Here is a 14,432-nt window from a genome sequence, read left to right on the forward strand (position 1 = left end):
TAAATATTATTTACAGGGTTTTAAGGTATTTACTTTTAGTGTGCACTGCATTCAAGCAGTTGTAAATTGGGAAATTCCTCCGTTATTTTTATTGTATATTTTCACGTTCGAGGTAAATTGTCCGTGCTTATCTTGTACAATAGTAAAATAGCATTATAACATTCATTGTTAAACCCGATGGTCAAAACTGGAATATCCTCATTATGAAAAGTCGCTCTGACGAAGGACACTCACAAAGATCAACCTTTCTGGTAAGACAGCAGCTCGTAATCTGCTAACTCATTATGTTTGAGTCTCAGTTATAGTCCAGTCAATATAGAAGGCTTGGCTCCATTTGTATTGGAAATTTTTGTACAAAGAGCAATGTTGAATTTCTAATGTCAAATACCCGTAATGACCTGTAGAAAAAATGTGCCCTAAAAACGAAAGTGCGTTGATTTTTTTGCATTTCAGTGGTCCTGTGTATCTAAGCGAGACGACACTATAAGCGGCATACCACGCGCTAGAAAGGACACAACTATCGGAATGTAAAAATCGTATTTTCGATAAAAAAATGTAGTGTTCTTGTTCAATATTATTTTATTAATTATTTGATGAACAAAATACTACAAAATCATCATTTCCTAAAGTTGGTAATTATTCTGTTACTTAATTCAGGCAATAAATAATAAATGGTATAGTAATTGGTAATTTTTTTATTTATTCATGAAAATTTGTTTTTTTTATTAAAAGATATCACACAAACACCGCCAGACAATTTAAAAATTATTCTCAATCAAAAGTCCTGACATTGTGATTTTTATCAGGTAGAATGTTTACTCGAGATGAACCGGTTAGGCAATCATGTTGTTATATTTTAACTTTGTAATAAATTTAATCAAGAATTTTAAAATTAGAGATAATAACGTTCCATGACGACTTTAATGAAATATAACTGATCTGTAAGTTAAATTTTTTATTAAGTGAAAAATAATTCTTTCTGTATAAAGAAAAGTCTAATATCAAATGAATGTATTTTACAAATGGGATTATGAAGAATGACGTTACCGTAACCTTTAAGATTATTTTCTATAATTTTTAATGGTCATGAATACGTATACTCAATAGAGTACATAATAGTTTATACATGTAATTTTTGAATATATTTGTCAGTGAATAGTGTTGTTTAACATAAAATTTACTTTATCATTTTCTTACTTTTGTTAAGATTTATCTCAATGCGTAATATATTAAAAATGAAATATTTTGTGTCATCTGTAAATATATAAATAATGTATCCATCAGATTATTAATGTTTATTTTACTATAATATAGTTGTTTTTGTTTTCATTTTTCAAAACACTATCGTCGAATGTTATAAAACTTTTATATCTGTTTTTAGATGCATTGTATAGAATCCGAGTTACAATTAATTGAATTTGAATATGACGGGTTTTCGCATACGATATATCGCTATCTTTATAATTTACGTAGTTGTGTTATCACTCATTACTATAGCATATATGCATATAGTTGGATTGGGAAGACAGCTCTCAGATGCTCTTCATGTATTCTTGTACGCTTGCGCAGTAGTACAAAACATGGTAGAAGGGGTAGAGAATTAGTGGTGGGGAGCCCGAAAGCATTAGAGCCAACTGAGGAACTCTTCTCAGTTTCGACGACAGTAAAATAAGGAGTCGGATAGAAGTTAAGGCTGGTCTAACGTATTTCAATCAATTTATCTACGTTTTAAGATTATTTATTCAGTAAAATTTATTTTAATGAGTCTCAGTAACATTATTAACGTAATTTTCGACGTTATCAGAATAAGAATTGCTAGAAGATTTATAAATTGATTTTTGTGCAGTTTTTGTGTGTGTGTCTGAAACAGTGAAACGAATGTTGTGACTTGACCACGATATTGATATTTTATATTATTTATTTATAAAGAATTAAAAACATTAAAATTTAAAAAATGATGATGGATTATTTTGTCACAATAGTTCATGTGCACCTGCACCTATGGGTATTCCAAGTACTGCAGGTGCTATCCCCTGTTAAAAATGATAAGGGTATATTCTATGCATGTAGCCTATTTAGAATATTATAAATTATAGATGATCATGTTGCTAATTCAAAACCTCTCTTTTTTTTTAATTATACAGGAGAATTGTCCATGAAGAAAGTAAAGTGCATCGGTATATATCAGGAAACGCCCGGATTATGCTCCAACAGCTAGCTCTGACGAGGAATCTGAGAGGAAGATTTTCACTATAATGTGCCACCAAGGCTAGTGCTGGTGATGACGGGGAACATAATTGATGCTGAAGCATGTCATCCAATGTCTAGTAATAAAGAAGATCCACAAGAAGTGGAAGTCGAAATACGGGCTGAACCAATCGAAAGATCGAGAAAAAAAATTAAATTAGAAAGCTCCGATTCGTCAGGAGACGAAGATTACCTGACTCAGAAATCGAAAGACGACGAGACGCTCTGAAGCAACGAGTTTTATCGAAGAAGGACAATGAAGAAGAAATGTCAGGATTGAGTTCTGAAGAGAGTTCAGAATACGAAGAGTATACAGATTCTGAAGAGAAACTGGACCTAGATTAAAACCAGTATTTGTAAGAAACAAAGATAGAATTACAGTAATGGAACGAGAAAAAGAAGCTATGAAACAAAAACAAGCTGAAATTGAAAGTAGAAAAATGGCAGAAGAACGAAAAAGACAAACATTAAGGGTAATTATAATATTTATTGATGTTAATTTTTATTAAAAATATATGAACAAAATAACTATTCTTTTCACTTTTGCAGATGGTTGAGGAAGCAATTCGTAAGAAACTCAAGGTGAAAAATGGTTGATTCTAATGAAGGTAAAATAGAAGACGTTTGTACAGATGATGAAAATGATGAACTCGAATATGAAGCTTGGAAACTGCGTGAACTGAAAAGAATAAAGCATGATCGTGAAGAACGTGAAGTGTACGTAAAATTTCAATAATTACTAAAACAAATCAACTTAACAATTATTTCTTTAATACATTAAATTCTCTTTACAGAGTTGAAAAAGAACGTCTGGAAATTGAAAGAAATTCGAAATCTAACTGAAGAAGAACGCCGTCAAGAAGCTAGATTAAATCCGAAGTAGTCACAAACAAAGCAGCCAAAGGAAAATATAAATTTCTACAGAAATATTATCATCGTGGTGCGTTTTTACCTGGATAAAGAGGAGAATATAGTCAAACGAGATTTTTCTGGTGCAACATTGGAGATCATTTTGATAAAACAATTTTACCTAAAGTCATGCAAGTTAAAAACTTTGGCCGTAGTGGAAGAACCAAATATACTCATTTGGTTGATCAAGATACAACGCAATTTGATTCTTCTTGGATATCAGAGACTGCTCAAAATCTTAAATTTTCATAATAATCAAGCAGCTGGAATGAAACAAGTTTTTGAAAAACCATCGCTCAATAAAGGAAAACATAATTTAAGAAATAATAGTCAAAACATTTTATTATTTATCTGTTTGAATAAAGTACATAATTATTGTAAGATACAATTAATTTACAATCTTTTTTCCTCACACCATTTGAATAAATTTGTTAATTACATTTTTGAAGAAATTTTAGAGCTCGTTTTGCATGCGCCTACTTTTGCTAATTTTTATAGTCTTGCCAATCCATGAAATAGCGATATTTACCGAGAGTTTTAATTTCTAAAGTTACCAATATTTTTTAGTATTTTCATCCATTTTAATTTGCGAAAAATCGTGGTTAATACCTGGAAGTTTCATAAGACACGAATAGCTGCTTGGGCACTTTTTTACTAAATTTATTAATTTCGTCATGCATTAATGAATAAAGAACGCTCCAAGTCCATAAATAAATTAAAAGTGCATAGATATGTATCAGGAAAACGCCCAGATTATGCTCCAACAGCTAGCTCTGACGAGGAATCGGAAGAAGATTTTTCTTGAAAAATGTATTACAAGGCTAGTGCTGGGTGGCGATGGAGAAACATGATGCTGAAGCATGTCATTCAAAGTCTAGTAATGAAGAAGATCCACGATCAGGTCAATTAACATCGTTTAGAACGACAGCAAGAATGGAAGTAGAAATACGTGCTGAAAGGCATCGTAGAATCCATGAGCCTGGAATCCTGAAGCCGAACCAATCGAAAGATTTAGAAAAAAAATTAAATTAGAAAGCTCCGATTCGTCAGAAGAACGAAGAATTATCTGACTCAGAAATCGAAAGACGACGAGACGCTCTTAAACAACGACCTTTTATCAAGAAGGACAATGAAGAAGTTATGACACATAAAGATGAAGAAGAAATGTCAGGATCGAGTTCTGAAGAATACTGAAAATCAGTTGAGAAAAGAGACACTCTCTTTTCAAGGGTAGTATATAAACAAAACAATATTTGTGCCAACAATATTTGTTCAACGTTTACTTGATCGGAATGATTCCAAACATTGTAGGAGTTGCTAGCTCCTAACAAATTCATGTTTTTAAGATAAACACCAATATAGCTTCAACGGAATCAGCTATCGTTTTATCTGGAATATTTTGAATGTTTATAAAATGCTCAACTCCTGTAGAACCTGTGGGATTTATCCATGAAGAAATTTTATTTAAAATTCATTGCGAGTTTCATCAGATATTATACCTTGAAATTGTTCGGATTGAGGTATATTAACTTCATATAACACTTGGCGATTTATTTTGTGAACGTATCATTTGTTGAATTTCTTGAGGTGTACAAAAAGATGGTGAAATAAAATTACTTTTTGGTACAAAGTCTTCTACTTTTAATCTCCCAGGAATTCCTTTATTCACTCCACAATAATATAAATATCTATTGCCTATGATTTTTCCTTTATATCCTGTCAATCGACCTTCAGGTTGATAAGCGTATTGGTTCGAATAAATACAAGAATGATAATTTTAAAAATGAGTCTCCTATGTTTCCAATCTTTCTAGATTAATTGAGTCATTAGCTCGTTTAACTATCAATGCTGGGAGTAAATTCGCTGCACTTGGCTGTTTTCCTGTAGTTTTATTTATAATGGTAAGACTTGGTATTTTAACCACTGGTTGACGTGTACAAAATTCCCTTACGATTATTAGCTGATTCAGTAAGAGAATATAATGAATGTTGAAAACAATTATAATATTCAGTATCTATTAACTTTATTGCTGAAATATTTCGTTCTAAATCGCGCGGTTCTTTCATACTCGTCCATCGATAAACGTTTTTTATTTAAGCTTAGATATTTATATCTGCTTCAATTTTGGTATCTTCCTTTACAGTATCATGATCATCAGTTTCATCTAAGATCCTCAAGGTGTACCGTATTCATCAGTATCATCAATATTTTCATTTGTAGCTTACTTCGTCACTAGGTATCTCATCATCAGAGAAATGCAGAGTGTTTCCACGAATCTTGATCTTCTGATGCTGATATAGATCCAAGTGAGCTTCAGTAAGCAATTTGCTGTCGTTAATTCCTCAGCAATTAGTAGTTGATTATCTATGAAGAATTGAAGGTAAAGTTTGTGCTTTAAGATAATAGATTGCAGGAAAATTGATTTTACAACATAATTCTGGAATTAAATGTTCTTCAGGTTATCACGTTTTTCGTTTGTTGGGGGATATAGGTGCCCTTTTTTTATGAAATTTATTTTATCAGAGATTGGCTTTACTTCGAGAAGTGGTTGTGTCATATTAGAAATTTCAATTTTATGTTTTTTCATGAAAATAATGGGAATAACATATGTAATCATCAGTGGGAAAAGTTGATTGAGGATTTAGAGCATGACAACACTCGTGTTACGACATAAATATTTCCGTTGCTGATCGATAGTTAGGAGACACTAATCCCAATCAGAATAATTTTACTAAAATTACGTCATCGATTCCATTTGTTATTGCATTTTGTGGAATATTTCTTGGGATATACTTTTTTCTAATGATTTATAATTTCGTATAACTGACCAATTAGTTTCTCCATCTTTATCAGTTGGAACAATTAAAAATTGTTTTCTTTACTTTGAGAATCAAAAAACTCATAAATTCTTTAGAAGTGATAGGATTCTTTGAAAATTACCAATGGAAAATGACGAGTTCTTGGATTTCCTCGGAAGACAATTTTAAACATTTAAAGTTAGTTTGAAGCTTACATTCACTCGACCCATTTTCATATAAATTTGAAATTCTGGTAGTTTTGGAATTTTTTACTTGAGAGTATGGGCAAAACTAGAAGAGCTTTTAAGAGAATTATATAACACGCGATCTCTGTTTTCGTAGGAACTGGATACATAGGTTTTGCTTCAATGATATGAAGATAAATATCTTCATCAGATGATGGAAAGGCATTTTGAAACGCTCTTGGATAAATTATATCATAAGAACGTTTATTGCCCGGTTCTCCTACTTTTTTTATTTTCAGGGTGATTCTTCCTGCCAATATTTTAAGCACTGAAATGCAAAAAAATCATATAAAAAAATCAATGCACTTTCGTTTAGGGCACATTGTTTCTACAGGTCATTACGGGGTATTTTGACATTAGAAAATTCAACATTGCTCTTTGTACAAAAATTTCCAATACAAATGGAGCCAAGCCTTCTATATTGACTGGACTATAACTAGACTCAAACTAATGAGTTAGCAGATTTACGAGCTGCTGTCTTACCAGAAAGGTTGATCTTTGTGAGTGTCCTTCGTCAGAGCGACTTTTCATAATGAGGATATTCCAGTTTTGACCATCGGGTTTAACAATGAATTTATAATGCTATTTTACTATTGTACAGATAAGCACGGACAAATTTACCTCGAACGTGAAAATATACAATAAAATAACGGAGGAATTTCCCAATTTACAACTGCTTGAATGCAGTGCACACTAAAAGTAAATACCTTAAAACCCCTGTAAATAATATTTACATTTCTATTCTTCAAATTGTTGAAGTAACAGTTCAGCAAAACCCATACCTATTCTGAACAGGCCATTTCTGTTATTGAAATTTGTATGATATATCGAGCAAGTTGATGCTCTCAAAAATTATTCTGGGACGTTAAATATTATTTCATTATAAATTTAAGAGCTCTACATTGTTGAATAGGTTTTTCTACTTAACCGTATTAATTTTTATTCCTTAATTATTCTAAATTGTTGAGTTATGCATTTTTAAAATCCTAGAAATCGTGCTCTGGGACCACATTTAACAAGTTGATGCTCTCAAAAAATGTACATAAATCTATATATAAAGAATCAAGTTTTAGTTAATACTTATAATAATCGAACGTAACATGGTAGAAGGGGTAGAGAATTAGTGGTGGGGAGCCCGAAAGTATTGGAGCAATTGAGGAACTCTTCTATCAGTTCAACGATAGTAAAATAAGGAGTCGGATAGAAGTTGAGCTGGTCTAACGTATTTCATCGATTTATCTAGGTAATATTATAAGGTAATATTTTTATACACTCTGCCTATTTAGAATATATAAATTATAGATGATCATGTTGCTAATTCAAAACCTCTCTTTTTCTTTAATTATTACAGGAGAATTGTCCATGAAGTAAGTTAAATGCATTGATATGTATCAGGAAACGCCCGGATTATGCTCCAACAGCTAGCTCTGACGAGGAATCTGAAGAGGAAGATTTTCACTATAAATGTGCCACCAAGGCTAGTGCTGGTGGCGATGGAGAAAACATTGATGCTGAAGCATGTCATTCAAAGTCTAGTAATGAAGAAGATCCACGATCAGGTCAATTAACTCGTTTAGAACGACAATAGAAGTGGAAGTAGAAATACGTGCTGAAAGGCATCGTAGAATCCATGAGCCTGGAATCCTTGAAGCCGAACCAATCGAAAGATTTAGAAAAAAATTAAATTAGAAAGCTCCGATTCGTCAGAAGACGAAGAATTATCTGACTCAGAAATCGAAAGACGACGAGACGCTTTTAAGCAACGACTTTTATCAAAGAAGGACAATGAAGAAGTTATGACACATAAAGATGAAAGAGAAATGTCAGGATTGAGTTCTGGAGAATACTGAAATTCAGTTGAGAAAAGAGACACTCCCTTTTCAAGGTTAGTATATAAACAAAATATTTGCTTATTTGCTAATACTGAATTTCTCGGAATATAATATTATAATCGAAGTTAGTATATAAACAAATATTTTCGTATTTGCATGCGTCGGCGAATTATGTTTGTTTGGCGGATAAACTTATTTAGAAATTTTTGAAATGGATATAATTAGTTTCAAAAATTAATATAGAAGTTATTAGTTAATTTTGAGTGTTTGAATTTTTTTAAATTATTAATTATTCATTATTATATACAGATCTATTTTTTCTAACATATAACGGTACGAAAAATTTTTTGCATTATTGTATAGTATAAGTCATAAATGGTGTAATTCTCCGCTTTTATAAGTAAAAGCAAAACGATAGTATTTTCACCATCTTTTGCATTTTTTATGTACTTATGTTGAGATGTGTTAAGTGATTTTTTATTTTTCTATAAATAAATGAATATTTATAAATTTGAAATGTTCGTAGTGTGTACTGTATCCCATTTCAAATCTCAATTAAACTCATAATTTTTTTTATCATTTATCTAGATTTATTACATGATGGCGATTGAAGAGGAGCTTACACCCGCGTGACTATCAAATTGAATTGTTTGAAAAAGCTGTGAGAGGCAATGTGATTTTATATCTACCAACTGGTTCTGGGAAAACTTTTATTGCACTAATGTTGATAAACACACATGAGTGCTGATTTAAGAAAACCATGGGATAAAGATAAAAAACTAACTGTATTCTTGGTAAATACAGTTCCTTTAGTCAATCAACATGTGAGTGCATTTCTCGTCAAACAGACTTAAAATGTTGCGCATATTCTGGAGATGTGAATGTTAATTTTTGGTCGAAAGATCAATGGAATAATGAGTTTAAAGAAAATCAAGTGAGTACTAATTAAATCATTATCTCGTTAAAGTTAAACTGTTAAAAATACTGTACACGTCATCAATTTAAAAAAAATTATTTTACAGGTTTTAGTAATGACATCTCAATATTGTTGGATTTGTTAACCAAGTCGTTCTTACCATTGCCACGAATAAATCTCATTATTTTTGATGAATGTCATCATGGAGTCAAAGATCATCCAATGCGGCAGATAATGAAATCATTTGAAGTTTTTGATGAAGCTCAACATCCAAAGATATTGGGTTTGACAGCAACCTTAATAAATTCTAATATTAATGCTATCAAGTTACAGTGCCAGTAAAAGTCTGGAGAATACTTTTCATGCTAAGTTGTCTCAGTCGATAGTATTTCAATTAAAATAGATATGGAAATCCACGTGAAAAAATTATTGAGTACAATTCACCGGTAGAGAGCGATATTTTCCGAAATTACGCGCAATAATCAAGTCTGCTAGTAGCTTGCTAAGTATATTAGATATAAAAAAAAATTATATCAATGAATCCAGTCCCGAGTTTCAACCTATGTCCCCCAACAAACGAAAACGTGATAACCTTGAAGAACATTTAATTCCAGATTATGTTGTAAAATCAATTTCCTGCAATCTATTATCTTAAAGCACAAACTTTACCTTCAATTCTTCATAGAATTAATCAACTACTAATTGCTGAGGAATTACGACAGCAAATTGCTACTGAAGCTCAACTTGGATCTATATCAGCATCAGAAGATCAAGATTCGTGGGAAAACTCTGCATTTCTCTGATGATGAGATACCTAGTGACGAAGAAGCTACAAATGAAAATATTGATGATACTGATGAATACGGTACACACATTGAGGATATCTTAGATGACACTGATGATCATGATACTGTAAAGGAAGATACCAAAATTGAAGCAGATATAAATATCTTAAGCTTAAATAAAAACGTTTATCGATGGACGAGTATGAAAGAACCGAGCGATTTAGAACGAAATATTTCAAAAAATTTCTAAATGAGTTTATCCGCCAAACAAACATAATTCGCCGACGCATGCAAATACGAAAATATTTTGTTTATATACTACCCTTGAAAGGGAGTGTCTCTTTTCTCAACTGAATTTCAGTATTCTTCAGAACTCGATCCTGACATTTCTTCTTCATCTTTATGTGTCATAACTTCTCATTGTCCTTCTTTGATAAAAGTCGTTGCTTCAGAGCGTCTCGTCGTCTTTCGATTTCTGAGTCAGATAATTCTTCGTCTTCTGACGAATCGGAACTTTCTAATTTAATTTTTTTTCTCGATCTTTCGATTGGTTCGGCTTCAAGGATTCCAGGCTCATGGATTCTACGATGCCTTTCAGCACGTATTTCTACTTCCACTTCTTGCTGTCGTTCTAAACGAGTTAATTGACCTGATCGTGGATCTTCTTCATTACTAGACTTTGAATGACATGCTTCAGCATCAATGTTTTCTCCATCGCCACCAGCACTAGCCTTGGTAATACATTTTTCAAGAAAATCTTCTTCCGATTCCTCGTCAGAGCTAGCTGTTGGAGCATAATCTGGGCGTTTTCCTGATACATATCTATGCACTTTTAATTTATTTATGGACTTGGAGCGTTCTTTATCATTAATGCATGACGAAATTAATAAATTTAGTAAAAAGTGCCCAAGCAGGCTATTCGTGTCCTTTATGAAACTCCAGGTATTAAACCACGATTTTCGAAAATTAAAATTGATGAAAATACTAAAAAAATATTGGTAACTTTAGAAATTAAAACTCTCGGTAAATATCGCTATTTTCATGGATTTGGCAAGACTATAAAATTAGCAAAGTAGGCGCAGCAAAACGAGCTCTAAAATTTCTTCAAAAATGTAATTAACAAATTTATTCAAATGGTGTGAGGAAAAAAGATTGTAAATTAATTGTATCTTACAATAATTATGTACTTTATTTAAAAGATAAATAATAAAAATGTTTTGACTATTATTTCTTAAATTATGTTTTTCCTTTTCTTGAGCGATGGTTTTTCAAAAACTTGTTTCATTCCAGTTGCTTGATTATTATGAAATTTAAGATTTTGAGCAGTCTCTGATATCCAAGAAGAATCAAATTGCGTTGTATCTTGATCAACCAAATGAGTATATTTGGTTCTTCCACTACGGCCAAAGTTTTAACTTGCATGACTTTAGGTAAAATTGTTTTATCAAAATGATCTTCCAATGTTGCACCAGAAAAATCTCGTTTGAATATATTCTCCTCTTTATCCAAGTAAAACGCACCACGATGATAATATTTCTGTAGAAATTTATATTTTCCTTTGGCTGCTTTGTTTGTGACTACTTTCGGATTTAATCTAGCTTCTTGACGGCGTTCTTCTTCAGTTAGATTTCGAATTCTTTCAATTTCCAGAGGTTCTTTTTCAACTCTGTAAAGAGAATTTAATGTATTAAAGAAATAATTGTTTAAGTTGATTTGTTTTAGTAATTATTGAAATTTTACGTACACTTCACGTTCTTCACGATCATGCTTTATTCTTTTCAGTTCACGCAGTTTCCAAGCTTCATATTCGAGTTCATCATTTTCATCATCTGTACAAACGTCTTCTATTTTACCTTCATTAGAATCAACCATTTTTTCACCTTGAGTTTCTTTACGAATTGCTTCCTCAACCATCTGCAAAAAGTGAAAAGAATAGTTATTTTGTCATATTATTTTTAATAAAAATTAACATCATAAATATTATAATTACCCTTAATGTTTGTCTTTTTCGTTCTTCTGCCATTTTTCTACTTTCAATTTCAGCTTGTTTTTGTTTCATAGCTTCTTTTTCTCGTTCCATTACTGTAATTCTATCTTTGTTTCTTACAAATACTGGTTTTAATCTAGGTCCAGTTTCTTCTTCAGAATCTGTATACTCTTCGTATTCTGAACTCTCTTCAGAACTCAATCCTGACATTTCTTCTTCATTGTCCTTCTTCGATAAAACTCGTTGCTTCAGAGCGTCTCGTCGTCTTTCGATTTCTGAGTCAGGTAATTCTTCGTCTCCTGACGAATCGGAGCTTTCTAATTTAATTTTTTTTCTCGATCTTTCGATTGGTTCAGCCCGTATTTCGACTTCCACTTCTTGTGGATCTTCTTTATTACTAGACATTGGATGACATGTTTCAGCATCAATATGTTCCCCGTCATCACCAGCACTAGCCTTGGTGGCACATTTATAGTGAAAATCTTCCTCTTCAGATTCCTCGTCAGAGCTAGCTGTTGGAGCATAATCCGGGCGTTTTCCTGATATATACCGATGCACTTTTACTTTCTTCATGGACAATTCTCCTGTAATAATTAAAAAAAAAGAGAGGTTTTGAATTAGCAACATGATCATCTATAATTTATAATATTCTAAATAGGCTAAATGCATAGAAATATTACCTTTATCATTTTTAACAGGGATAGCACCTGCAGTACTTTGAATACCCATAGGTGCAGGTGCCAATGAACTATTCGTGACAAAATAATCCATCATCATTTTTAAATTTTAATGTTTTTAATTCTTTATAAATAAATAATATAAAATATCAATATCGTGGTCAAGTCACAACATTCGTTTCACTGTTTTCAGACACACACAAAAACTGCAAAAATCAATTTATAAATCTTCTAGCAATCTTATTCTGATAACGTCGAAAATTACGTTAATAATGTTACTGAGACTCATTAAAATAAATTTTACTGAATAAATAATCTTAAAACGTAGATAAATTGATTGAAATACGTTAGACCAGCTTAACTTCTATCCGACTCCTTATTTTACTGTCGTCGAACTGAGAAGAGTTCCTCAATTGCTCCAATACTTTCGGGCTCCCCACCACTAATTCTCTACCCCTTCTACCATGTTTTGTACTACTGCGCAAGCGTACAAGAATACATGAAGAGCATCTGAGAGCTGTCTTCCATCCAACTATATGCATATTGCTATAGTATGAGTTGATAACACAACTACGTAAAATTATTAAAGATAGCGATATCGTTCGAAACCCGTCATGCAAATTCAATTAATGTAACTCGGATTCATACAATGCATCTAAAAACGATATAAAAGTTTTATAAATTCGAAGTAGTAATTTTTTGAAAAATGAAAAAACAACTATTAAGTAAAATTAAAATTATATCTTGATGGATACATTATTTATATATTTACAGATTGACACAAAAATATTTCATTTTTTAATATATTTACGCATTGAGATAAATCTTAACAAAGTAAGAAAAATGAATAAAAGTAAATTTTATGTTAAAAAATATTCACTGAAAATATATTCAAAAATTACATGTATAAATATTATGTACTCTATTGAGTATTACGTATTCATGACAATTAAAAAATTTATAGAAATAATCTTAAAGGTTACTGTAACTTCATTCTTCATAATCCCATTTGTAAAATACATTCATTTGATATAGAACTTTTCTTTATACAGAAAGAATTATTTTTCACTTAATAAAAATTTAACTTACAGATCAGTTATATTTCATTAAAGTCGTCATGGAACGTTATTGATCTCTATTTAAAATTCTTGATTAAATTTTATTTAACAAAGTTAAAATATAACAACAATGATTGCCTAACCGGTTCATCTCGAGTAAACATTCTACCTGATAAAAATCACAATGTCAGGACTTTTGATTGAGAATAATTTTTAATTGTCTGGCGGTGTTTGTGTATATCTTTTAATAAAAAAAACAAATTTTCATGAATAAATAAAAAAAATTACCAATTACTATTACCATTTATTATTTATTTGCCTGAATTAAGTAAATGAATAATTACCAACTTTAAGAAATTGATGATTTTGTAGGTATTTTGTTCATCAAATAATTAATAAAATAATATTGAACAAGAAAACTACATTTTTTTTATCGAAAATACGATTTTTACATTCCGATAGTTTGTGTCCTTTTCTAGCGCGTGATGCCGCTTATAGTGTCGTCTCGCTTAGATACACAGGACCACTGAATGCAAAAAAATCAACGCACTTTCGTTTTTAGGGCACATTTTTTCTACAGGTCATTACGGGTATTTTGACATTAGAAAATTCAACATTGCTCTTTGTACAAAAATTTCCAATACAAATGGAGCCAAGCCTTCTATATTGACTGGACTATAACTAGACTCAAACATAATGAGTTAGCAGATTTACGAGCTGCTGTCTTACCCAGAAAGGTTGATCTTTGTGAGTGTCCTTCGTCAGAGCGACTTTTCATAATGAGGAAATTCCAGGTTTTGACCATCGGGTTTAACAATGAATTTTTATAATGCTATTTTACTATTGTACAGATAAGCACGGACAAATTTACCTCGAACGTGAAAATATACAATAAAATAACGGAGGAATTTCCCAATTTACAACTGCTTGAATGCAGTGCACACTAAAAGTAAATACCTTAAAACCCCTGTAAATAAT

At 31.4% G+C, this 14,432-nt stretch overlaps 2 protein-coding genes and 1 pseudogene across 2 annotated transcripts; 2 read left to right on the forward strand and 1 right to left on the reverse strand.

The window, feature by feature from the left end:
* The first annotated feature begins 1,954 nt into the window (after positions 1-1,954).
* LOC118069895 (microfibrillar-associated protein 1-like) lies at positions 1,955-3,670 on the forward strand (annotated as a pseudogene).
* A 5,098-nt stretch (positions 3,671-8,768) lies between these two features.
* LOC118069896 (uncharacterized) lies at positions 8,769-9,982 on the forward strand. Its single transcript, XM_035088240.1, has 3 exons — positions 8,769-8,855; positions 9,098-9,285; positions 9,670-9,982. Exons 1-3 carry the CDS (start codon positions 8,769-8,771, stop codon positions 9,980-9,982), a joined length of 588 nt encoding a protein of 195 aa, XP_034944131.1.
* Positions 9,983-10,898: 916 nt separating this feature from the next.
* On the reverse strand, positions 10,899-12,840 carry LOC118069894 (microfibrillar-associated protein 1-like). Its single transcript, XM_035088239.1, is given in 5 exon segments — positions 10,899-11,145; positions 11,148-11,398; positions 11,477-11,646; positions 11,723-12,303; positions 12,400-12,840. Coding segments are annotated over 5 exon segments (1,281 nt in total). The 5' UTR covers positions 12,497-12,840; the 3' UTR covers positions 10,899-10,963.
* Between the last annotated feature and the right edge of the window lie 1,592 nt (positions 12,841-14,432).

This window comes from Chelonus insularis, unplaced genomic scaffold, assembly GCF_013357705.1.
Source record: "Chelonus insularis isolate UGA/USDA-ARS -01 unplaced genomic scaffold, ASM1335770v1 contig_471_pilon, whole genome shotgun sequence".
Classification (NCBI taxonomy): domain Eukaryota; kingdom Metazoa; phylum Arthropoda; class Insecta; order Hymenoptera; family Braconidae; genus Chelonus; species Chelonus insularis.